The sequence below is a fragment of the Salvelinus fontinalis genome, chromosome 8 (genome assembly GCF_029448725.1).
Source record: "Salvelinus fontinalis isolate EN_2023a chromosome 8, ASM2944872v1, whole genome shotgun sequence".
Taxonomy (NCBI): domain Eukaryota; kingdom Metazoa; phylum Chordata; class Actinopteri; order Salmoniformes; family Salmonidae; genus Salvelinus; species Salvelinus fontinalis.
In genome coordinates this window covers 27,146,685-27,174,570 of record NC_074672.1, presented here as the reverse complement: position 1 = coordinate 27,174,570, position 27,886 = coordinate 27,146,685, and the positions used below count along the sequence as shown (strand labels likewise).

General features: G+C 44.2%; 1 protein-coding gene across 5 annotated transcripts in view; it reads right to left on the bottom strand.

The window, feature by feature from the left end:
- Window positions 1–27,886, bottom strand: part of LOC129860989 (IQ motif and SEC7 domain-containing protein 1-like) — a 261,820-nt gene that overhangs the window by 44,686 nt on the left and 189,248 nt on the right. The window contains exon 1 of one of the 5 annotated variants that reach the window (XM_055931982.1): window positions 9,111–9,456. The exons of the other annotated variants lie outside the window; for them this stretch is intronic. Coding sequence (XP_055787957.1) covers window positions 9,111–9,181 — 71 coding nt within the window. The 5' untranslated portion in view covers window positions 9,182–9,456. Of the gene's footprint in view, window positions 1–9,110; window positions 9,457–27,886 lie in introns of those variants that run through there. 5 annotated transcript variants of the gene reach the window in all.

The following is a 27,886-nucleotide window of genomic DNA, read 5'->3' as shown; positions in this document are numbered from 1 at the left end:
GAAATGTCCTCTGGTCTGATGAAACAAAAATAGAACTGTTTGGCCACTGCGTTCATCCACCTCTGGCCTGCTCGCCTCCCTACCACTGAGGAAGTACAGTTCCCGCTCAGCCCAGTCAAAACTGTTCGCTGCTCTGGCCCCCCAATGGTGGAACAAACTCCCTCAAGACGCCAGGACAGCGGAGTCAATCACCACCTTCCGGAGACACCTGAAACCCCACCTCTTTAAGGAATACCTAGGATAGGATAAAGTAATCCTTCTGACCCCCCCCCCCCCCCCCCCCCTTAAAAGATTTAGATGCACTGTTGTAAAGTGGCTGTTCCACTGGATGTCATAAGGTGAATGCACCAATTTGTAAGTCGCTCTGGATAAGAGCGTCTGCTAAATGACTTAAATGTAAATGTAATAATGACCATCGTTATGTTTGGAGGAAAAAGGGGGACGCTTGCAAGCTGAAGAACACCATCCCAACCGTGAAGCACGGGGGTGGCAGCATCATGTTGTGGGGCTGCTTTGCTGCAGGAGCGACTGGTGCACTTCACAAAATAGATGGCATCATGAGGATGGAAAATTATGTGGATATATTGAAGCAACATCTCAAGACATCAGTCAGGAAGGTAAATCTTGGTCGCAAATGGGTCTTCCAAATGGACAATGACCCCAAGCATACTTCCAAAGTTGTGGCAAAATGGCTTAAGGACAACAAAGTCAAGGTATTTGTCACGAATCCCGTTTCCTGAGTCGGTTTTTTGCCTGTGTTCTGTCCTGGAGTGTTTTTTTCGGCGTCCTGGAACGCACCCTGTCTGGTTGCCGGGCAATGTAGCCAGTTGGGAGTTCTGATTACCCGCACCTGTATCCCATCAGCTATCTGCACACCTGGTCCTGATCATCATCTCTCCTCTTCATAAGCCCGGACCTGACATCCATTCCCTGCCGGATCCTTAGCCATGAACAGTATGTTGTGCCATAGTATCAGCCTCAAGTTGGATAGAATTTGTTTTGTTGTTTTTTTACGTAGTGCTTGCCCTAAACTTACCTCTGTTTGTTTTGTCTTCAGTTACTAACCCGGATCATTTACCCCATTCCCGCCTGGTCGAAGGAGGATTCCGCTACCCCATTGGATTCACCTATTTACTCCCATCAACTCACCACCGCTGCCCGCTACGCCACCTGGAAATATCTACCCATTCACATTCACTTGTAAATAAATACTCACCTTCTTCCTACGCTCCTTGTCCTGGTCTGCTTCTGGGTTCGATTTTGAAAGAACGTGACAGTATTGGAGTGGCCATCACAAAGCCCTGACCTCAATCCTATAGAACATTTGTGGGCAGAACTGAAAAAGTATTTGTAAGCAAGGAGGCCTACAAACCAGCTCTGTCAGGAGGAATGGGCCAAAATTCACCCAACTTATTGTGGGAAACTTGTGGAAGGCTACCCGAAACATTTGACCCAAGTTAAAGAATTTAAAGGCAATGCTACCACATACTAATTGAGTGTATGTAAACTTCTGACCCACTGGGAATGTGATGAAATAAATAAAAGCTGAAATAAATCACTACTATTATTCTGACATTTCACATTCTTAAAATAAAGTGGTGATCCTAACTGACCTAAGACAGGGAATTTTTACTAGGATTGAATGTCAGGAATTGTGAAAAACTGAGTTTAAATATATTTGGCTAAGGTGTATGTAAACTTCCTATTTCAACTGTAACTCCAGGAGAGAGCTTTTAATAACAACACATCTACAGACTACACTTGGTTATTTGAGTTATGACAACAAATCCACTGTGTCCTTATCAGCCAACAAGATACAATGTGGAAAGTACTTTAGTAAAAATACTTGACTAAAAATAAGTACTACTTAAGTAGTTTTTTTGGGTATCTGTACTTTACAAATCATATTTTTGGCAACTTTTACTTCACTACATTCCTAAAGAAAATAATGTACTTTTTACTCCATACATTTTCCTGACACCAAAAAGTATTCGTTACACGTTGAATGTTTAGCAGGAGAGGAAAATTGTCCAATTCACGCACTTCAAAAGAACATCCCTGGTCATCCCTACTGCCTCTGATCTGGCGGACTCACTAAACACAAATGCATCACTTGTAAATTATGTCAGTGTTGGAGTGTGCCCCTTGTTATCTGTAAAAATATATATATATAATTCAATGGTGCTGTCTGCTTTACTTAATATAAGGAATTTGAAGTGATTTATACTTTTACTTTTGATACTAAAGTATATTTGAGCAATTACATTTACTTTTGATACTTAAACCTATTTAGAACCAAACACTTTTAGACTTAGCATTTTACTGGGTGACTTTCACTTTTACTTGACCAACGTTCTATTAAGGCATCTATACTTTTACTCAAGTCTGACAAATGGGTACTTTTTCCACCACTGGTCAGATAAGATGGGGATGAACAAACCACCATAGAAGAAAGCTTAAACCAGTGGAAAGGCCGTTAATCAAGTGATATAGAAACATCCCCCAAATGAGAGATTCATATTGCCTTCCACATTACTTTAAATCAAGTTTGACTTGTCTTTTATTATGTTAGCAAACTAAAAGCAGGAATGGTGGTCTACGATCCCTAGCTTTCCTCCTGGTCTGGATCTGGAAGGACTGGAGGAGGGTGTCAGTTTAGCTGGTAGTGATTTTCAGCTGGGGAGCCAGAGGTGGGTTGTCCCTCTCTCTCTAACCTTCCTCCCTTTTTCTCTGCATATACTGATAAACACGCAAAGGCCTCAGCTTATTCCATCACACAGTCCAGAGGGAGCAAAATTCACGCCTTTCCGGAAAAGAGGAGTCACATCCACTGGGGTTCTGGGAATAGTGGACTGCTAATGACGTGCAGGCTGAAGGAGTTCCAGTTGCCTGACGACTTACTGAATTCTTCCACTGCTCTATCGATCGCTTATCATCACTACATACTTCAGTCTGAATCTGCCATCATTGAAGTCCTTTGTGGTGATGAGGGGAGTTGTGCAAAACAAAGTAATCAGCGATTGGATCATCTCTAACTAATCAGAGTATCAAAGCCAATGACGAATTCTCAAAACATCGTTTTCCCCACATGTATTCTGGCTCTGGCCCAAACCATCGGTTTCTGGTACCAATCAGGCGATCTGATTGTGTCCGAATGCGTTTGCATTCTAGAAGGGTTGAGGAGGGAGTCAAATCCAGACTCAAATCCAGTGTTCAAATTACATGAAAATAATGCTATTTTGCCAAGCACATCAGTGGTGGGTTTGGCATTGAAAAACAGAAGCGCATTCAGAAAAGTACCTCATACCTACAGTACGGTAAAATATGGTAGTAGATCTTTGATGTTATGGGGCTATCTTTCTTTCACTGGTTCTGGGGCCCATGTCAACTGCATCATGAACTTTACCAAGTACCAGGACATCTTAGCCAAAAACCTGGTTGCCTCTGGGAGGCTGTCACTAGGCCACAAGTGGATCTTCCAGCACGACAATAACCCCAAGCACTAATCAAAATCAACAAAGAAATGGTTAATTGACCACAAAATCTCTCTCTCTGGGACTTGAACCCCGTTGAAAACCTGTGGGTTGAATTGAGGAGGGCAGATCATAAGCACAGATGGAGGATATCAAGGATCTGGAAAGATTCTGTATGGAGGAAGATCCCCCTAATGTGTTCTTCAATCTCATAAAACATTTTAGAAAAAGGCTCAGTGTCGTTATCCTCACAACGGGAAGGTGCTCGAGTTTCCAAAACAGGGGTGGCAAGAATTTTGAACATTATCTTGAGATTTACTTTAATTACTTTGTAAATAAAATGTATTTCTCTGAGCAATTGTATCATCATAAAATAATATAATTTCATTTGTTTTAAACAATATAGCTCAGTATTGTTTTTCTTTGTTTTATAGTCTTTTTTGCTCATCTTTGTCAAGGCTATGTTGAGCTTGGTGTATGACAGAATGTCCTTCCTTTTCTCGTTTAGCCTTTTGTACTTCATTGGAATGAAGGAAAAAAGCTCACCAGACACCATTCAGTTGAATCAATGAACCTAGAGCTGTGGCATTAGAGCCCATAACCCCCACCCTAACCCTCACATAACCCCCACCCGCCACCCTAACCCTCACATAACCCCCACCGCCACCCTAACCCTCACATAACCCCCACCCGCCACCCTAACCCTCACATAACCCCCACCCGCCAACCCTAACCCTCACATAACCCCCACCGCCACCCTAACCCTCACACCCCAAACAGTGTGCCCTCTCCAGAAGAGTAGACCACCAGCACATGTTCTCCAAACACAACAAAAACAGATGTTTTCTCTCTCCACTGCCAGCCAGTGACTCAGAAATACAAATGCAAACACTGGTCCTGGGACTGGTGTTCTGTCTAGACAGTCATTCCTCATTCCTAAGACGGTGTGCCAACGCTCCTGCTAGCTCGGCCACTGAAACTGAAGTAGGAGACAGTTAAAATTAAGAAGTCAGAATTAAAGTAGTAAAAATCACGACTGTAATGAGGCCGATGTCAACTACATAACGTCTACTGGAAACTCTCCTAACGATCCCGTCAGTTAACTTGGCCGGCTCAGCTAGCCAGTTTCCAGCTGTACTACACTGTAAATTCCAATCTGCTTCTGTATACTAGCTCTCATTATTGGACCTGAAAGGAGAAATGTATCTCAATTAGGCTTGTTGTATCTTTCAATGATTTTTGTAATCTATCACAAGACATCTAGTGGCCCTTTGGGTACTTTAGGTGATCACAGGTGTCTAATTATTTCTTACCCTCTGTGTGGCCTTATCACATGTAAAATATATGGAATAGTGAAATGTATTTCGGTCTGTAATAAAGCCCTTTTGTGGGGAAAAACGAATTCTGATTGGCTGGGCCTGGGCCTGGCTGCCAAGTGGGTTGGCCTATACCCACTCATGGCTGCAGCCCTGCCCAGTCATGTAAAATCTATAGATTAGGGCCTAAGGAATTTATTTCAATTGACTGATTTCCATTTATGAACTGTACCTCAGTAATATCTCTGAAATTGTTGCATGCTGCGTTTATATTTTTGTTCACCAGACACCATTCAGTTGAATCAATGAATATATATATTCATATATTCATATATATACATATATATGTATATTTATGAATACATTTTTTTAAAGTTGAAGTATAAATTACCGAAGTTACGATATATTGACATAGATTTTCTGTTAATTACTGAAGATTCCGGTAGCTTTGGTAAACTACCAGTACATTTGCGACCCTAATCTGAGTGTTGTTTATAGCTTTGTTGTTTTTCTAACGCTGCACTTGCACTACATTACCATGTTGCTGTGTGGTCTGTTGAGCTTTGACCTCCGAAACGTTTTTACACATCTGCGTCTTTGTGGACCACAGTTTGGGTTTGTTTTTATGAGCTCTCTGAGTCACTGGCTGGCAGTGGAGAGAGAAAACATCTGTTTTTGTTGTGTTTGGAGAACATGTGCTGGTGGTCTACTCTTCTGGAGAGGGCACACTGTTTGGGGTGTGAGGGTTAGGGTGGCGGTGGGGGTTATGTGAGGGTTAGGGTGGCGGTGGGGGTTATGTGAGGGTTAGGGTGGCGGGTGGGGGTTATGGGCTCTAATGCCACAGCTCTAGGTTCATTGATTCAACTGAATGGTGTCTGGTGAGCTTTTTTCCTTCATTCCAGTGACCACGCAGTCTCTGGTGCAAACTTTCTCCTCATCTGCTTGCAGCACCATTGATATGCACCACAATTCTGTTGCATCACGCAGTTGTACACCACCGCCAGCAGTCTGTACCGTTGACACCATGCAGGATGGGGCCATGGACTCATGCTGCTTACGCCAAATCTTGACTCTGCCATTAGCATGACACAACAGGAACTGGGATTCGTTGGACCAGGCAATGTTTTTCCACTCCTCCATTGTCCAGGGTTGGTTATCGAGTGCCCACTGGAGCTGCTTCTTCATGTATATAGCTGATAGGAGTGGAACCCAGTGTTGTCGTCTGCTGCAATAGTCTATCCGTGACAAGGACCGACGAGTTGTATGTTCCTAAATGTCGTTCTGCACACCAGTTATTTACCTGTTTGTGGCCCGCCTGTTAGCTTGCACAATTCTTGCCATTCTCCTTCGACCTCTAATCAACGAGCTGTTTTCGCACACAGGACTGCCGCTGACTGGTTGTTTTTTGTTTGTCGCACCATTATCAGTAAACCCAAGACACTGTTGTGCATGAAAAGCCCAGGAGGTCGCCCGTTTCTGAGATACTGGATCCAGCGCGCCTGGCACCGACGATCATACCTCGCTCAAAGTCGCTTAGGTCACTTGTTTTGCTCATTCTAACGTTCAATCGAACAGTAACTGAATGCCTCAATGCCTGTCTGCCTGCTTTATATAGCAAGCCACGCCCATGTGACTCACTGTCTGACTGCCTCGATTCCTTATTTTCCTTCCCTATGCTTTACTTTCCATTGTAATTGAATGAGTCATTCCGCATCATGATTGATTTACTGATAAAAACTCTTATAGGGGTTGATTTTTAAATCGACTTAAATTGTATTATTCAAAAAGATCAATTCTGTATTAAACTAAGAGCCTCAAAGGTATTCATGAGCACAGGACGGATGCAGTAAAGAAGTGTCTCTTTTGAAAGAGAGATGGCTCGGTGGTGGTGCATCATTAACAGACCACTCACTCAATATGGCCGTCATCCACAAAGCACTGCCAATATAGGCTGCTACAGTACAGTCCTCACCCCACCAACGTACAGGCCCAGTCAGACCTGGTGCTGGATGGCTGCTGTCTGAACCTGAGCCTGCCAGTTGTCATGTGTCTAGCGATGCTAACAACCAGACAGTCATTCTCTCAGTAATTAATAATTCAATTAGCCGCCGCACCACACTCCACACCTGCCCTTGACAATCCAGCCGTAAGAGAACAGCCCCATCAGTCAGTCACAGCCAGTGACTCCACAGGAATGCCCTTCAACTCATGACAATGGGTAGAAATACAGCACACATACATTTTCTTGTGTTACAGCCTGAACTTAAAATTGATTAAATGGAGATGTTTTGTCACTGGCCTACACACAATACCCCATAATGTCAAAGTGCATATATTTTTTTGACATTTTTACTAATTAATTAAAAAGGAAAAGCGTAAATGTCTTGAGTCAATAAGTATTCAACCCCTTTGTTATGGCAAGCCTTAAGTTCAGGAGTAAAAATGTGCTTAACAAGTCACATAATAAGTTGCATGGACTCACTCTGTGTGCAATAATAGTGTTTAACGTGATTTTTTAATGAATACCTCACTTCTGTAACCCACACATACAATTATCTGTAAGGTCACTCAGTCGAGCAGTGAATTTCAAACACAGATTCAACCACAAAGACCAGGGAAGTTTTCCAAAACCTCTCAAAGAAGGTCACCTATTTGTAGATGAATATCCCTTTGAGAATGGTGAAGTTATTATTACACTTTGGATGGTGTATCAATACACCCAGTCACTACAAAGATACAGGCATCCTTCCTAATTCAGTTGCCGAAGAGGAAGGAAACTGCTCAGGAATTTCACCATGAGGCCAATGGTGACTTTAAAACAGTTTAATGGCTGTGGTAGGAGAAAATTGAAAACGAATCAACAACATTGTAGTTACTCCACAATACTAACCTAATTGACAGAGTGAAAAGAAGGAAGCCTGTAAAGAATAAAAATACTCCAAAACATGTATCCTGTTTGCAACAAGGCACTAAAGTAATACTGCAGAAAGTGTGGCAAAGCAATTCACTTTTTGTCCTGAATACAGGTTTGGTGCAAATCCAATACAACACATTACTGAGTACCACTCTCCATATTTTCAAGCATAATGTTGGCTGCATCATGTTATGGGTATGTTAGTAATCGTTAAGGACTGGGGAATTTTTCAGGACAAAAAAAAACGAATGAAGCTAAGCACAGGCAAAATCCGAGAGGAAAACCTGATTCAGTCTACTTCCCACCAGGCACTGGGAGATGAATTCACCTTTCAGCAGGATAATAACCTAAAACACAAGGCCAAATCTACACTGGAATTGCTTACCAAGAAGACAGCGAATGTTCCTGAGTGGCCTAGCTACAGATTTGACTTGAAACTACTTGCAAATCTATGTCAAGACCTGAAAATAGTTGTCTAGCAATGATCAACAACCAATTTTAAAGAGCTTGAAGAATTCTGAAAATAATAAAATGGGCAAATGTTGCACAACCAGGTGTGGAAAACTCTTAGAGACTTACCCAGAAAGACTCACACCTGTAATCGCTGCAAAAGGTGCTTCTACAAAGTATTGACTCAGGGGTGTGAATACTTGAATTAGATATTTCTGTATTTCAATAAATTTGCAAACATTTCTAAAAACTTGTCATTATGGGGTATTGTGTGTAGATGGGTGAGAAAAAACATATATTTAATCAATTTTAAATGCAGGCAGTAATAACAAAATGTGTATGAATACTTTCTGAAGGCCCTGTACATGTCAGTTAGACTGACACTATACTGTAGCAGTATTGATGTATCACATTCTGTAAAGCTGCAAACAATCTATTCAGTTATGCAAAGAGGCCAAGTGAAAATCGCCTATTTTGATAAAAGAAGAGGTGATATCGAAATGGCACACCCCACACCTATGCAACTCGATTAAGTTGGAGCACAGAATTCATTATCGTGAACCTAATATCACAACTGTAAGATAACTACTGTTATCTACACTGGCTCATGTAATGTGGATATGCTATGCACGTCACTAGAAAAGCACTATGTTAAGAATGAGAAACACATATCTAAGCATGCATACAGAGATTGTGTTGCACACACACAATCACGCAGACACACACACACAAAAACACATTTCTGTTTAAGAAACATTGTGCCTGATCACTTGCCATACTAGCCTTGTCTAACCTTACCCAATGACAAACAGATCACGAAAAAATATATGCATGCACACACTCCCACACACACTCCCACACACACTCCCCAACACACTCCCCAACACACACACACACACACACACACACACACACACACACACACACACACACACACACTATACCACCCTGCCTTACCAGCTGTCCAGCTCCAGCTCCAGCTCCAGTAAGGACTGGGTCTTCTCTGAGTTACAGTGCAAACACCACATGCTAGCTAGCAGTCACAAGACGAGGTGCTCCAAGCATTACCAGCCATCTCTCCCTGTTACTGCTGATGGATTAGCAGCATACAGTATACACTGCATTAGCAGCATACAGTATACTCCCATTGCTTTGCCTTCTCAAGGCAGCTCCCTATGGATGTATGGCAGGCAGGCGGGCTAGCAGTGATTGCTAGGTGGCAGAGGCAGTCAGTATAGCCACTGACAGACGAATGGAGGAATCTTTCACTCACTCTTTCCTTCCCTCTCTCTCTCTCTCTGTGTGTCTGTCCTCAACTCTTCAGGCTGGCAGGAGTGTGTGTGAGGTGGAAGTGGGGGCTGGTGGGTGGAGACGCTGGACTGTTAGCAGTATGGATGGAGGCGGGAGCAGGGAAGGGGGTGTGTGTTCTGTAGCTAGGGAGAGGAAAGGGGATGGAATTCCTCTAGCAGAACACTGATGGGGGAATATAAATGACCCTGGACCAACAAGGATAAAATAAAGTCATGCTATCCGAGGGAGGGGGAAAAAAACATGAGAGGAGGGGATGGAGGGAGAGGAAGCGAGCCACGAAGGGCACTCAGACAGAGAGAGTGAGAGGGGGGAGAGAGAGAGAGAGGGGGAGAGTGAGAGAGGAGAGCGAGAGAGAGAGAGGGGGAGAGAGAGCGAGAGCGAGAGCGAGAGAGAGAGAGAGAGAGAGAGAGAGAGAGAGAGAGAGAGAGAGAGAGAGAGAGAGGTGGAAGCACCTCTATTAATATAGTTTTTCAGGGTCCAGCACTGAATGTTTGCAAATAAACAAAAATAGGAAGAGAGAAAGGTCTTTCTTAGTATGAATTTAGAGGCCCCTCCTCTCCCTCCCTCCATATCTCTAATGAAATCACAAAGGGTATATGAGCTACTGTACAGTCCCCCTGCCTTTCTGTATCGGTATACCCTCTTCATTTCTCTATTCCTCTCTCATCACCTATTCTTTTCACTTTCCCATTTCAAGATGTCCCTTCCACATTCTCTGTAGTGTCTGTATTCAGCTCTTTCAAGCTCTGTCATGGATGGAAGATAATGAAGCAGCACATAGAATGTCTCCCATTGCACCATAATGGACTGAGTGTGTCAGTCAGGCATGAGCTCCAGTAGATACCCTTGTCTGCGATGGTGCTGTGCTCTCTAGGCTCCTTAAGATTGACAGGACAGGGCCCGAGAACAATTAACCCAGTAAGAGAGGGGGTTGGGGTATGGGGGGAACAAGGCCAAACTGCCCCCCAGTCAGGGGTATTTTTTGGGGGTAATGACAACAGGCACCAGAAATATGGGGAGAATGGTTCCCAGATGAGTCGGGTTTACTGGGGACACCAATCACTGACGTGCTCATCTCAGGAGGAAGGTGGTGATTTCCTCTAATTACAAGCCTGGACCCTGGGCTTCCCCGGGGAGAAAATTATTGCTTCCTTTGGCCCCTTTTCATGTGGGACTTCAAATGGAAGATTGAGAGAGAAACAGAAAGAGGGAGGGAGTCAGAGAGACACAGAGAAAGAGAAATAGAAGGAAGCTCACAAGGAAAACATTTCCATATTTTACCATGTGTGTCTGTGAGCTGAGCTGAGTGGCGGGTGGGGAACATAATGGTTATAGAGACAGCAGATGGCTGTGCTGCTGCAGGAGGAGGAGGGCAGACTGACTAAGGAGCTATTTCAGACGGAGCAGAGACCCAGACCCGTAGTGCTGCTGTAGCCCCACAGCTGGCGACACATTGCACAGCAGCAGACATCCAACTCAATTGACAGGAATTACCTGTCACGCAGTCTTTCCATTGTTTAGCAGCCCTGTTTAGTTATGACCGACAGTAAACAAAACGCCCACACCAAGAAGAAAAACGGTATCAAAAACCCACAACTTCTTAAACGGCTTTCACTCTATTTTACAGGCTCATTATGTTGTAATTCAGACGTGTTAGTAAACCCAAGGCGAGAGCATCTAAGCGTTCGGCGGTATTTTGAAATGAGTTCAGAATATTATCAAAGCCCCTCGGGCTGCAGCGGCAGTCAATACTTTCATCACAAGAGATACTAAATAAATAAACACAATCCATGCTGACATTCGTTTGGAAGGAAGATTTGAATTGATATGAGGGGAGGATTTCATTACGGTCTGGTGGTCCAGTGGTGAGATGGACGGCTACATTATCAGAGCCACTTAGATCTGTTAGGAATGATTACGGGTCTGGAGAATATCACTTGATTTCATATGGTCGATTAACATTTTTGGGGAGTGAGTTTAATATGCAAGGACAAGCATACGGCCTCAAGCAAGTGGAATTTTTGGTAATATCTGTATAAGATCAGGACCGGCTCAGTGTGGCTCAAATTCAACATAATTGGAACCATTTATGTAGGACCTCAATTGAAAACATTGATAAGCAGTTCAAAGAATGATAGCACTATCTAAAAATGAAGAATGCAAAATGCAATTTCAACAGGACTACCCCCATCCTACAACAGGACTACCCCCCCCACTCACAGAGTTTGTATTGTTTATAAAAGAGTTGTGCTGCACTACTCTGTCTACATGATGTCTTGCACCATTTCTCATATCTGCTTTCTTGGGAGGCCAAGCCAAAGCCAGTGAGCACTGTACCAGAAAAAATGATAAAAATCAGACTATCTTCCAGGTCTGGAAGCAATTAGCTTGGTGATGTCATTGTTTGATACGGCAGCATTTTAACAGAAGTAGGGGCCCGGGATATTTGGAGTGAGTTGTTAGGAACTCGTTCAAAGTAAGAAACAAACACATTTTTCTGGGGAATAAAGGATTCCTGTGTCTAATCGGGAGCTGGAAGCAGATGTATAAATAGGTTGGACTGACAGTAATGAAAGGATATGCAGCGTTTCTCATCCTGGCTGGCAGCGATGCCAGAACAGATGTGTTACCTCTGGATCTTCAGGGAACCATCAAAGATCATCAGACACCAGCTAGTGATGTCTGAAGGGCTTGTCTTAAAAACGTGTCTCTACATCCGTTAGTAATGCCTGAACTCTACATTTAGAATAGGGAACGTGGCAGTCATGTTGTATGGTACCAAAGAATAGGGACAATATATTGTATGTGACAGTAAGCAAAATAGATGGGCTGCTTCTCCTCCTCCAGTTTCTAGCTGCAGCAAAATAGCAGTTTGATTGCATCAATTAAGAAGGCAAATAATTTGTTTAATTGGCCGCCAGCAGCACTAAGGTTATTCTTATTTTGCACACAACCAATTATGCAGAGAGGGCTGCTACACCCAGCTCTCTCTAATGATGATCTCCCAACCTCTACTGTGCTGCTCACCACATTCACTGTGGCAGAAGATAGTAGAGTTAAATGGACAAGAATGGAAAGGCGACACAATTCAAAATAAGTCAAGTCAAAATAAGTCTACTATGCAATCCCAGGCCTGTGCGTTTGTACGAGTTCTATTTTTACTGCAACCATTTTGTTAGTAACAAAGAAAAAAAGAAACCCTATTTTTCCTGTGTTATTGCGAATAAAATGCAGCTGTGTAAAGTGGAGCTTTGTTTGTCCATGCATAAATGTTTTCCCTCCAGTACTCTTTACCTCTCTGTGTTCTGTCTAAGCCCCGCCCCTGTACAACACCACACTACAACACAGTGCTGCCATGCTAAAAACAGAGCCATGTGAGATCAGAGGTGACACACTACACTATGGTAAACTCAGTGTCAGAGAAATGAACAACACACCACCGTCTCTACCCACAGAGAGCTGGTACTGTGGTACAATACCTCCCACTGTAGACTGTGGTGCTGTTGTTCTGTACATTACAATGACAGATTACAATCCTCTGGTAATGCCACATTTTGCAACAAAATGACTAGTAGAAGATTGGCTTTCTCTAATGCTCAGTGATGATATTACACTGCAATGGGCCTACTTGGAGGGCACAACAACGATATATGACACAATACTAGTATTACCTTCCCCTTTCCTTTCCAGTTAGAGTATCCCTCATGATCGGCCATGACATACAGCACTGTGCTCAGATTACCAACTGTGAGTGACCACTGAGAATATAAATACACAAGATGGCAGCTGGAGTGCATGTCATGGCTTTGCCTCCGACCACTGAAACAGGCTAAATAAGGATTGGGGTGTAGTAATCTGATCTCAGATCTGTGGTTAAGGGCTTGTGACACAGAGTGCATGACACAGCTGTCCCATAGATAGACACACAGGTCCTGCAGTGTGCCTCCACCCTCCAGATTGATAGGGCCATCTGCTGGCCAGAACTGACATTGGAGTCATCTCTGTTATCTCTATAAACAGTCACACATAGAGACCCTGAGGGAGAGCTGAGCTATGACCATGATGTCATAAGACAATGAGGTCAGGCATCTCAGTGACCATGGAGTGAGGAGGAGGGAAAATGGAGTCAAGAGGTGAGACAGTTATTGAATGATCCAAGGGATGGAAAAAGACAATGACCTGCTTTTACGGGGCATATTCATCCACGTCATGTTGAGATGGTCAACTGATATGACCACTTATGGTTCACAGAATGCATGATGTTTATTTATGTTGAATTTAATCAACACATAAAATAACAAACAAGCAGGCCAAACAAGTCTCATCATATTTCCTGGGACTGGAAAATAGAAGTACAGTCAGTTGCATTACTGCACCTCACAACAACAAAAGGTGATGTAAAAAAAAACAGCATCAAAAGGAACCAACATTTGCTGTAAATTTCAAACACATTTCTACAGGAAAAAAACAAAACTTCTTGACTTCCCTTCAGCAGCCAAACACTGTGGAGCCCTTTGAACCAAACTACAGCTCTGTGCTGACATCTACTTGCTGGTCTAACGACACCATGGTGACCAATCCATCATCAGTCAGACTTCCAGTCTGTAAAGCAGAGGCCAAATGCTGTAAAAGACGCCTCCCTCGCCTCTCCCTTCTTTCTCTGGCTCCAAAATCGATTTTCAATGGCTTTGATACATTGGTGGGTAAAAACTGTCTGCTTCTATATTCCAGACGTAAGCTGTGTGAGTGAAACACTCTTAATATAATAACTGGCCTGTTTGTTTTGGGCGATTGACAAGTACATCTGACTATTAAATCAAATTAGACACACAAGAGCAAAGTGAAATCTAATGATGCTGTTGATTTAAGCAAATTGACTGTACGGCTCACAATAACATCTGTTGCCAGTTTAATTAGTTTGCATTATTGGTCAGTCGCATCAGAGATCAGACAAACTTTCTGTGAAAAATACACAATTATTTTTGTAAGGATGTACATACGACGTAAGTATTACAAGGAGGTTGAATAGAGTAAGAGAGAAAGAGAGGGAGAACGAGAAACAGAGAAAGAACTAAGGGGGGGCAGTGGGGTGAAAGGGTCAAAACAACACTTCAACAACAAATCCTCTTCATCCCTCCTCCCCACTCTCTGTCATCCGCCTAACCCCCTCCCTCACTCACCTCCCCAACCACATCCAGCTAATCACTTCTCCAGACAAGACGTTCCCTCTGTGTCGTGTCCTGTTCTCCCTCTCTCTATAGTCTGCTCTCTCAGCCCTGGGGTTCTGCTGGAGGTCTGCTAGATCTGCTTACCTACTGTGTGCTCCCTTGCCCTCGTATGTCCTGGCCTGGTAGTACCCGCTGTATCTCTGTGGCATCCGAACCCCGCGGCCAGAGACAATGGTGCTATTGAGCCCAAGAGGAGCACCTCCCTGCCCCGCCGTCTGCACTGGCGCTGCCCATTGTTTGAGTTGGCACGGGGCATAAAGTAAGCCTTTCTCGTGCTGCCTGCCGCATCGTACATTTTACATCTTTGATTAGGGACAGAAAAAACAAGGCCTGCCCTGTGGCGAGGCTAGGCGATGTGATCTGTCAAATAATATATATTATATACTGGGTGGTTTGAGCCCTGAATGCTGATTGGCTGACAGCTGTGCTATATGAGACCGTATACCACGGGTATGACAAAACATGTACTTTTACTGCTCTAATTACGTTGGAAACCAGTTTATAATAGCAATAAGGCTTTATGGTATATTGCCAATATACCACGGCTAAGGGCTGTGTCCAGGCCATCTGCGTTGTGTCTCGCCTATGAACAGTCCTTAGCCGTGGTATATTGGCCATATACCACACCTCCTCGGGCCTTGTTGCTTAATTATACCATCTTAATTTTGAGAAAGAAACTCACACACAGAAGTTGCAGACTGTTTGAAACTCACACACAGAAGTTGCAGTCTGTTTGAAACTCACACAGAAGTTGCAGACTGTTTGAAACTCACACACAGAAGTTGCAGTCTGTTTGAAACTCACACAGAAGTTGCAGACTGTTTGAAACTCACACACAGAAGTTGCAGTCTGTTTGAAACTCACACAGAAATTGCGGACTGTTTGAAACTCACACAGAAGTTGCAGACTGTTTGAAACTCACACACAGAAGTTGCAGACTGTTTGAAACTCACACACAGAAGTTGCAGTCTGTTTGAAACTCACACAGAAGTTACAGACTGTTTGAAACTCACACACAGAAGTTGCAGTCTGTTTGAAACTCACACACAGAAGTTGCAGACTGAAACTCACACACAGAAGTTACAGACTGTTTGAAACTCACACACAGAAGTTGCAGACTGTTTGAAACTCACACAGAAGTTGCAGACTGTTTGAAACTCACACAGAAGTTGCAGACTGTTTGAAACTCACACAGAAGTTGCAGACTGTTTGAAACTCACACAGAAGTTGCAGACTGTTTGAAACTCACACACAAAAGTTGCAGACTGTTTGAAACTCACACACAGAAGTTGCAGTCTGTTTGAAACTCACACAGAAGTTGCAGACTGTTTGAAACTCACACACAGAAGTTGCAGACTGTTTGAAACTCACACAGAAGTTGCAGACTGTTTGAAACTCACACAGAAGTTGCAGACTGTTTGAAACTCACACAGAAGTTGCAGACTGTTTGAAACTCACACAGAAGTTGCAGACTGTTTGAAACTCACACACAGAAGTTGCAGACTGTTTGAAACTCACACACAGAAGTTGCAGACTGTTTGAAACTCACACACAGAAGTTGCAGACTGTTTGAAACTCACACACAGGCACAGGTTGAGACTATGAGAGCTGTGCTGAATGACTTTCTGTGCTCCTTCTGAAACGGAGAAGACTGATGATTTTTCACATTAACGACCTTCTCATTTGGCCATTGACAGTAGTACAATAATTAATTTCACAAAGTTGTTTTAGGCAAAAGTGCTTGGTACTAAATGATTAAGGCCAGCTGTGGGAGTGACAGCAGCCACGGGGCTAGTCGAGATAATGACTGAGAAGGTGATTAGCACTGAGTGACATCATCACCTAAAGAGATCTGCTACAGATGGAGAGTTAAGCTATGGATTTAACAGGAGGAAATTAATGTCATGCAAATGGTGGGAAGGCTGAGATAAGGAACACCATATCACTGTGATTTGAGAGGTACAGTAGATCTCACCTTGAGGAAAAGGGGAAGGGCTCTTTTTATCTTCCATACAATATTAACCTCACTTGCCAAGCTTCTATATTCTCCTATAGTGATGTCAGACACCGTTGTTAAAGAGTCTCACACAACAGTGAAGCCACAGAAGTATTCTGATTCTAATCTATGAGTGGGGATCCTAAAAGGTGTGTCCAGTAGGTCCTCATATAATGATACTGTAAAAAACACAAGAGTAGCATGAACATAAAACTTAGGCCTAAAGACAGGCTTCTATTGGACAGCCAGATAGCTACAGTTTGACCGCTAAAAGCATTGTGTTCGGGGAAACTGCAGTGTCTGGCCCTCAAACATTTGTTAACTGAAAGAAATCCTAACCGGTTTCTAACCTCCTCTCTTCTCCAAAACTCTGCAAATCTGAGCGGAAAACAACAACTAAGTCCAAACCCCTGTCACAGAATGTACCTCTGAAAACTGTCAGCCTATCAGTTTACTGGTGACGGTAACCTGGGACGTTTGAGCTTCAACTGCAATGGGACCTGGATCATTAGTATTTAAATATTAATTACAAGGTTTGCTTCAAAGCATCTGAAAAATGAAGGGGAAATTAGGAGATACATTATTCATGTCCTGAAATACCTCCATTTGTAAAGCCTTAGGTTTGTTCTAGCTAGCAGTGGACACATTATACTGTAGGCCACTGTGTAAAACATGGAAACAATGTGTCCTTTGAAAAAACATATTCATGGGCAACTAAGATTTAACCAGTCATATTGTCTTTCATTTTGGCTTTCAGAAAATGAGAAGCTAAGCCAAGTCGTCTTCAGGTCACGAGAGTGTTGAGGAATATTTTCATGTCGTCAACACATTCCAGTGGAACCAGACATCCTGAGTGTACAAATTCCATTCATACTTCATTTCCAGCAAGTCTTGGAAGAGTGCAAGTCAGCACATCTACTGTCACTCCATATTTTCATAAAACCCACTCCAAGCTGACAGGAAGGAAGGAACAGAGACTTTTTAAGAATGTGAGAACTTCATCTCATGACCCGAGCCACGGGCAAGGAGAGGCAATGTATATCAGAAATTAATTATACAGCACCAAGTTTTATGTTTCAGTCGCTTCAATGCTTTTGATAAGGTTTAAGATGGTGCTAAATCATTTACTAGAGAGTTAGATAGGCTTATGTACTGTAGAATACATGGATTCCTCTACCATTTTCAATGACAAATGACCCGACACACTTACTTTGTTTCGTGTCCATTAAATCCATACAGAACCAAAACCTCCTGGACCTCATCTAACATCCTATTAAAAAGCCAATAGGGATAGAATCCCTTGTTCGGAATGGAGCGAGAATATTTTTTGTTCATTTATTACGTTTATCTGGCAGGGACACTACAACAAAACATACGTCTCAGAGTATGGGAAGTGATGCATTGCACCAGATTTAGCTGAGAAAATAAACTTACCGGACACACAACATTCACACACCCACAAGACATCAATATCAACACAAACCTCACAACACTCCAAACCCAATTAGGCCCTGCAGAATGAGGGGAAAGAATCAGTCATTACTGAGACATGTATTACAACCAGAGAGCCAATCTCTCCAGTGTCTTGGCCTTATCCTGACCACTGTGATATACACTGAGTATACCAAACATTAAGAACACTTGCTTTTACATGACATAGAATGACCAGGTGAATCCAGGTGAAAGCTATGCTCCCTTATTGGTGTCACTTATTAAATGCACTTCAAATCAGTGTGGATGAATGGGAAGAGACAGGTTAAAGAAGGATTTTTATGTCTTGATTGACATGGATTGTGTATGTGTGCCATTCAGAGGGTGAATGGTCAAGACAAAAGATGAAGTGCCTTTTAACAGGGTATGGTAGTAGGTGTCAGGCACACTGGTTTTTGTCAAGAACAGCAACACTGCTGGGTTTTTCACGCTCAACAGTTTCCCGTGTGTATCAAGAATGGTCCACCACCCAAAGGACATCAGCAAACTTGACAACTGTGGGAAGCATTGGAGTCAACATGGGTCAGCATCCCTGTGGAACGCGTGACACCTTGTAGTCCAAGACCCCAGGAATTGAGGCTGTTCTGAGGGAAAAGGCTGGGCTGCAGCTATTAGAAAGGTGTTCCAAATCTTTTGTTCACTCAGTGTTTGCTCCATAAGGCTTAGTGCTTTATTGACTGCCTGCACAGTCCTGTTCTCTGTGAATTACTCATTAGAAGCCCTTAGGCCCAGCTCTCCCAGCTTGCACGATAAGACAAGGATAAAACACTGGTCATTCCAAGGGTAGTGAGCCTCAACCGCAGTCTGAATGACACCAGACCAGTCAGGAGATGCACAGTTGGAGAAGCTGAGGGATCCGTGAGAGAATATGAGAGAGGGGGATGGATTTCACTCCTGTGTCTCTCTGTTTGGCTCCTTTAAATGAGATGTGTAGGTATGGGTGGAGTACAGTGAATTAATTGAATCATAAGAGACTGGTTGATTTTAAATTAGCTTACAGTTAAAGTGGCTACCACTGTAAAACCCAAACTGAATTTGGTCATCAAAGATAAGCAGTGATTCTAATCCAATGAATTTCCTCCAAACCTGATTTCACTCAGAAATAAGAAGTTGCTTTTTTCACAAGTCATGCTAGCCAGAGCTAAAGGACAGGAGAAACTGAGCTGGTACACAGAAACATCACATGCACAGCTCAGGTGGGACTGTGCTTTGACACCAGCCTCGCTGACAGCCAGGATATGCCCCTTTCCTTTCCACACACGTGTACTATAGACATATACCAGAACCACAGAGCTGAGAGTCAGTCGTTACTGCCAGGAGAGCTGAACAGGAGGAACAGTGTGAGGGTGACAAGCCCAATTTATCAGCCTCTAGCTCTGAAAGGTTAAGTGAGTAAACATTGATTTGGGCAGAACAAGGTTAAGTTGTTTTCAGCAGATGTTTGGTCTTGAGGTAAATAATATTCTATAGAGGCAGCAAACGAGTATCCCTGCTCGCTTGATGCGGAATACAGAGCACATTTAGGCCTACACGCATTGGAATGTGGAGAAAACACCTGGGATTCAAAACTCTGTTCATTCTGACTAACGATCGTTAGGGGAATACTGTGTTTCATTACGATCTCTAGCTGAAAAACAAAACTCAACTCACCCCCTACAGACAACAAAGAATGTTTTGATGGCAGAAAAAGAGAGAAAGAAAGACAGAAAGGCGAGAAAGAGAGAGAGGGGCTGAGAACGAGGAGTGGCTAGTATGGAGAAAGTATGATGAAAGCTCTGGCCTGACAACACATAGAAACAATCCATTAATACACAATGACCCTGTAGTGTGCCAACCTCCATTCTGTCAAATGACTGATGAGAGTGAGACCTCTCTTGGATCTGTGTATTTAATTTGCTTTAACGAAGGCTCCTGTCCGGTCCGCTATAGGTTTATTTGAAAAGATGCCAATAGGATGCTGCTGGCTGCTGAGCAGGATGAATCACCCAGGAGCTCTGCAATGAGTCAGAGGGGAGAGCTGAGCTGGCTCTGGCTGGGGAGAGACAGGGCTGCCCTGGTCCAGCATAGACAGGACAGGGGGAACAATCATTGGTCTACAGAGAGAAACAGCAGAGGACACAGGAGCCACAGATCTACAGTCACTGTTTGGACAAGAACAGTTAAGTTAAATAAACGTATGCGCACACACAAATAAACACTTTTCTCTCTTTCTCCCCTCTCTTCTCTCCCTCCAGGCAACATTGATCAGTGTAACCATGAAGTCAGACAACAGTGCAAAGCAGCAGAGCCGGTACTCCGCCGTACCATACGATCCATTGACCTGGCAGCCTCTGCTCTCACCTGTAGAGACACTCTGGAGACACGGTCTGTATCCCTCACTGCCACACACCGACTGAGCCAGCATGTGTCAACAACACCCCTTAAACCCCACTACAGCAGCCACACACCGACTGAGCCAGCATGTCAACAACACCCCTTAAACCCCACTACAGCAGCCACACACCGACTGAGCCAGCATGTCAACAACACCCCTTAAACCCCACTACAGCAGCCACAAACCGACTGAGCCAGCATGTCAACAACACCCCTTTAACCCCACTACAGCAGCCACACACCGACTGAGCCAGCATGTCAACAACACCCCTTAAAACCCACTACAGCAGCCACACACCGACTGAGCCAGCATATGTCAACAACACCCCTTAAACCCCACTACAGCAGCCACACACCGACTGAGTCAGCATGTCAACAACACCCCTTAAACCCCACTACAGCAGCCACACACCGACTGAGCCAGCATGTCAACAACACCCCTTAAACCCCACTACTGCAGCCACACACCGACTGAGCCAGCATGTCAACAACACCCCTTAAACCCCACTACAGCAGCCACACACCGACTGAGCCAGCATGTCAACAACACCCCTTAAACCCCACTACTGCAGCCACACACCGACTGAGCCAGCATGTCAACAACACCCCTTAAACCCCACTACAGCAGCCACACACCGACTGAGCCAGCATGTCAACAACACCCCTTAAACCCCACTACAGCAGCCACACACCGACTGAGTCAGCATGTCAACAACACCCCTTAAACCCCACTACAGCAGCCACACACCGACTGAGCCAGCATGTCAACAACACCCCTTAAACCCCACTACAGCAGCCACAAACCGACTGAGCCAGCATGTCAACAACACCCCTTAAACCCCACTACTGCAGCCACACTCCGACTGAGCCAGCATGTCAACAACACCCCTTAAACCCCACTACTGCAGCCACACACCGACTGAGCCAGCATGTCAACAACACCTCGTAAACCCCACTACTGCAGCCACACACCGACTGAGCCAGCATGTCAACAACACCCCTTAAACCCCACTACTGCAGCCACACACCGACTGAGCCAGCATGTCAACAACACCCCTTAAACCCCACTACTGCAGCCACACACCGACTGAGCCAACATGTCAACAACACCTCGTAAACCCCACTACAGCAGCCAAACACCGACTGAGCCAGCATGTCAACAACACCCCTTAAACCCCACTACAGCAGCCACACACCGACTGAGCCAGCATGTCAACAACACCCCTTAAACCCCACTACAGCAGCCACACACCGACTGAGCCAGCATGTCAACAACACCCCTTAAACCCCACTACAGCAGCCACACACCGACTGAGCCAGCATGTCAACAACACCCCTTAAACCCCACTACAGCAGCCACACACCGACTGAGCCAGCATGTCAACAACACCCCTTAAACCCCACTACAGCAGCCACACACCGACTGAGCCAGCATGTCAACAACACCCCTTAAACCCCACTACAGCAGCCACACACCGACTGAGCCAGCATGTCAACAACACCCCTTAAACCCCACTACAGCAGCCACACACCGACTGAGCCAGCATGTCAACAACACCCCTTAAACCCCACTACAGCAGCCACACACCGACTGAGCCAGCATGTCAACAACACCCCTTAAACCCCACTACAGCAGCCACACACCGACTGAGCCAGCATGTCAACAACACCCCTTAAACCCCACTACAGCACCCAGGTAGCTACTGCTTCAACCAGACATCAAACTCACACTGCCAGAAAAAAAAACAGATACCATAAATGAGCCCACCTACCTGAGCCTCCATATATCTGCCTCCTCTGTGTCAAGTCACGAGCAGAGAAATGGAGAGAGAGAGAAGAGAGAGAGAGAGATGGAGCTGAAAGCCCCTGCACTATAAGGCAGACTCGTTGATCTACATAGCGCTGAGGTCGGTAAACAGGCTGTTATGCTAGCAGAGGAGAGGTGGATCGAGGTGGGATATAGTGCTGTAGTGTAGGCTGCCTGGGGTTGAAAGACATAGAGCACCAGACAGGAACCTGAACGTCAATAAAACAGGAAGGCTCTCCCTGCACATTCCCCCCTCCCTCCCTCCTTCACTTGCTCTCTCCCTCTTCTCTGCTGCTTCTCTGGCCCCTTTATACCACTCTCTCCCTCTCATACACTCAGCCATTTTTTCTCTCCCCATTCATATCTCTCTATTTCAGTGCATTTATTCAGCTGTTGTGTTGATCCCAGGGCTCAGTGAGGACGTGTCCAGAGTCAGTGTGTTGCAGCGCTGCAATGTCACCACTGTCTCTCTCGCTCATGACCAGGGGAATCTGAGCTCTGTCAGCGACCACTGAAACAACTCTATTATAATATATACTGAATGAATATGTGCTGGCTCCCTATACTAAACATTGTATTACAATCTTTATTGGCTTATAATAAACATTGTATTTCGATCTTAACTGGTTTGAATGAAACCACTTCTGTAGTGTATGAAAGGAAATGGAAAAACTCATCACTGCACGTGATTGCACCATCTGAAACTGAAACCATGGACATGGTGAGCGGAAAGCGCCGTCAGTATCATCAGACTTTCCCCCGGGCCTCGTGTCTTGTCCATGCCTCACCAGACCTCTTGTCTTTCCTCTGGGCCTCGTGTCTTGTCAAGGCCTCACCAGACCTCTTGTCTTTCCTCTGGGCCTCGTGTCTTGTCCATGCCTCACCAGACCTCTTGTCTTTCCTCTGGGCCTCGTGTCTTGTCCATGCCTCACCAGACCTCTTGTCTTTCCTCTGGGCCTCGTGTCTTGTTAAGGTCTCACCAGACCTCTTGTCTTTCCTCTGGGCCTCGTGTCTTGTCCATGCCTCACCAGACCTCTTGTCTTTCCTCTGGGCCTCGTGTCTTTTCAAGGCCTCACCAGACCTCTTGTCTTTCCTCTGGGCCTCGTGTCTTGTCCGTGCCTCACCAGACCTCTTGTCTTTCCTCTGGGCCTCGTGTCTTGTCAAGGTCTCACCAGACCTCTCCGTCTTTCCTCTGGGCCTTGTGTCTTGTTAAGGTCTCACCAGACCTCTTGTCTTTTCTCTGGGCCTCGTGTCTTGTCAAGGTCTCACCAGAACTCTCCGTCTTTCCTCTGGGCCTCGTGTCTTGCCCATGCCTCACCAGACCTCTTGTCTTTCCTCTGGGCCTCGTGTCTTGTCAAGGTCTCACCAGACCTCCCTGTCTTTCCTCTGGGCCTTGTGTCCTATACCCCTTAGCCCAGTCCTCTGGTTCTACGCTGGGCCAGAGACCACAATACTCTGTCAGTACTTTGTTGAACACAATGGAAACCTCCCTCTCCTGATATGGAGGACTTGGCTAGTTCAGATTCCAGTGACTGTTGCCACAGGATTCCCCTATTGTAAACTAGTTGTGTGCTGTAAAAGTATGTAATTGTTCAATTATTTTCAGATGTATCATTACGAAATAATCTCGGCGACCCAGAACCAAAAACTTGCCTAAGTGTGTCAGCTACTCGATGCATTTATGTTAAGAATGTATGTCCCTGGCCTCCCGGGTGGCGCAGTGGTCTAGGGCACTGCATCGCAGTGCTAACTGCGCCACCAGAGTCTCTGGGTTCGCGCCCAGGCTCTGTCGCAGCCGGCCGCGACCAGGAGGTCCGTGGGGCGACGCACAATTGGCATAGCGTCGTCCGGGGTAGGGAGGGTTTGGCCGGTAGGGATATCCTTGTCTCATCGCGTTCCAGCGACTCCTGTGGCGGGCCGGGCGCAGTGCGCGCCAGCCAAGGGGGCCAGGTACACGGTGTTTCCTCCGACACATTGGTGCGGCTGGCTTCCGGGTTGGAGGCGCGCTGTGTTAAGAAGCAGTACGGCTGGTTGGGTTGTGCTTCGGAGGACGCATGGCTTTCGACCTTCGTCTCTCCCGAGCCCGTACGGGAGTTGTAGCGATGAGACAAGGTAGTACTTACTAGCGATTGGATACCACGAAAATTGGGGAGAAAATGGGAAAAAAAAAAAAAAAAAGAGAGAATGTCTGTCCCTGAGAGATTAGTATGTATTAATCAATCAAATGGCTTTAATAGACTAATCTGTGTCAATTAGAAAACCCATCTGTAACTTTGGTGTACTAAATCATTTTCAAATGATATTACTTCCAGCAAAGCTGCTATGTTTCTCTCTGCTCCCAGCAGGAGCCCCCCATTATCTCTCAAAATAAGTAAGTAAATGCTCCCTATAAATATCTATAGAAACTACCTTGAGAGACACCAGGGCGAGAGAGGAGAGAGTGAGAGATCCTCTGAGGGAATCCATACAATGCCAATGTCCTCACACATTCCCTCATCTCTTATTTTTCTGCCCTCCAATGGTTCACAGAGGAATATACAGTACCGGTCAAAAGTTTGGACACACCTACTCAATCCAGGGTTTTTCTTTATTTTTTACTATTTTCTACATTGTAGACTATGAAGACTATGAAATAACACATATGGAATCATGTAGTAACCAAAAAAGTGTTAACCTGTTTGGGCTGCAAGGGGCAGTATTGAGTAGCCAGATAAAAGGTGCCCATTTCAAATGGCCTCGTACTCAATTCTTGCTCGTACAATATGCATATTATTATTACTATTGGATAGAAAACACTATCTAGTTTCTAAAACCGTTTGAATTATTTCTCTGAGTGAAACAGAACTCATTCTGCAGCACACATCCTGACCCGGAAGTGGAAAGTCTGAAATCGAGGCTCTATTCTTCTTCCTGCCTATAAATAGGCACGAGACCTATTAGTATACATGCACGTCATACACCTTCCCCTGGGTGTCAAGAGGCTGTGAGAGAAGAAATTAGGTGATTATCTTGGTCTGAGATGGAACACATCATCTTGGAATGACGTGTCCCCCATTTTCGGTACTCTGAAGAGCGCGAGGTGGACAGTGGGATTGCCTTTTGTTTAGCTGCCGTTATAGGCGACTACTATCTCCGGCTTTGAATTTATTTGATACATGTCACCATATCATCGTAAAGTATGTTTTTTCAATATAGTTTCATCAGATTATTGAACATTTTTCGGGAGTTTTGCCGTGTTCCGTTCTCTTCCGTTTGTTGACATGGAGAGCTTTGTGCCACTAGGCTAGTGCGCTTGCTAAATGAAGAGGGAAAGTTGCCGTTCTAAATCCAAACAACGATTGTTCTGGACAAAGGACACCTTGTCCAACATTCTGATGGAAGATCAGCAAAAGTAAGAAACATTTTATGATGCTATTTCATATATCTGTCGTAGTCGTCGGCGCCCAAGTGTTTCTGGCTATTGTGGTAAGCTAATATAACGCTACATTTTTTTTCCACTGTAAAACACTTAATAAATCGGAAATATTGGCTGGAATCACAAGATGCCTGTCTTTCATTTGCTGTACACTATGTATTTTTCAGAAATGTTTTATGATGAGTAATTAGGTATTTGACGTTGGTGCCTGTAATTATTATGGCTGCTTTCGGTGCAATTTCTGATTGTAGCTGCAAATGTAAACTATGATTTATACCTGAAATATGCACATTTTTCTAACAAAACATATGCTATACAATAAATATGTTATCAGACTGTCATCTGATGAGGTTGTTTCTTGGTTAGTGGCTATTTATATCTTTATTTGGTCGAATTTGTGATAGCTACTGATGGAGTAAAAAACTGGTGGAGTAAAAAAAGTGGTGTCTTTTGCTAACGTCGTTAGCTAATAGATTTACATATTGTGTCTTCCCTGTAAAACATTTTAAAAATCGGACATGTTGGCTGGATTCACAAGATGTGTACCTTTCATATGCTGTATTGGACTTGTTAATGTGTGAAAGTGAAATATTTAAAAAAAATATCTTTTGAATTTCGCGCCCTGCACTTGAAGTGGCTGTTGTCATAAGTGTACCGACGCCGGGCTGCAGCCATAAGAAGTTAAACAAATCTAAATGTATTTTATATTTGAGATTCTTCAAAGTAGCCACGCTTTGACTTGGTGACAGTTTTGCGCACTCTTGGCATTCTGTCAACCAGCTTCATGAAGTAGTCACCTGGAATGCATTTCAATTAACAGGTGTGCCTTGTTAAAAGTTGATTTGTGAAATGTACTTCCTTCTTAATGTGTTTGAGCCAATCAGTTGTGTTGTGACAAGGTAGGGGTGGTATACAGAAGATAGCCCTATTTGGTAAAAGACCAAGTCCATATTATGGCAAGAACAGCTCAAATAAGCAAAGAGAAACGACAGTCCATCATTACTTTCAAGACATGAAGGTCAGTCAATACGGAAAATGTCAAGAACTTTGAACGTTTCTTCAAGTGCAGTCACAAAAACCATCAAGCACTATGATGAAACTGGCTCTCAGAGTTACCTCTGCTGCAGAGGATAAGTTCATTAGTTACCAGCCTCAGAAATTACAGCCCAAAAAATGCAACAGACACATCTCAACATCAACTGTTCAGAGGAGACTGCGTGAATCAGGCCTTCATGGTCGAATTGCTGCAAAGAAACCACTACTAAATGACACGAATAATAAGAAGAGACTTACTTGGGCCAAGAAACACTAATGGACATTAGAACGGTGGAAATCTGTCCTTAGGTCTGATGAGTCCAAACTTGAGATTTTTGGTTCCAACCGCTGTGCCTTTGTGAGACGCAAAGTAGGTGGACAGATGATCTCTGCATGTGTGGTTCCCTCCGTGAAGCATGGAGGAGGAGGTGTGATGGTGTGGGGGTTCTTTGCTGGTGACATTGTCTGTGATTTACTTAGAATTCAAGGCACACTTAAACAGCATGGCTACCACAGCATTCTGCAGTGACACACCATCACATCTGGTTTGCGCTTAGTGGGACATTTGTTTTTCAACAGGACAATGACCCAACACACCTCCAGGCTGCGTAAGGGCCATTTGACCGAGAAGGAGAGTGATGGGAGTGCTGCCTCAGATGACCTAGGCTCCATAATCACCCCACCTCAACCCAATTGAGATGGTTTGGGATGAGTTGAACCGCAGAGTGAAGTGCTCAGCATATGTGAGAACTCCTTCAAGACTGTTGGAGAAGCGTTACAGGTGAAGCTGGTGGAGCGAATGCCACGAGTGTGCAAAGCTGTCATCAAGGCAAATTGGGGGTTACTTTCAAGAATCTAAAATATATTTAGATTGGTTTAACACTTTTTTGGTTATTACATGATTCCATTTGTGTTATTTCATAGTTTGGATGTATTCACTGTTATTCTACAATGTAGAAAATAGTAAAAATAAAGAAAAACCCTTGAATGAGTAGGTGTGTCTAAACTATTGACTGGTACTGTATGTCCTGTCATTTGTTAGGGTAAAGATATCCCACATGCTTTTATGTCTCAGGT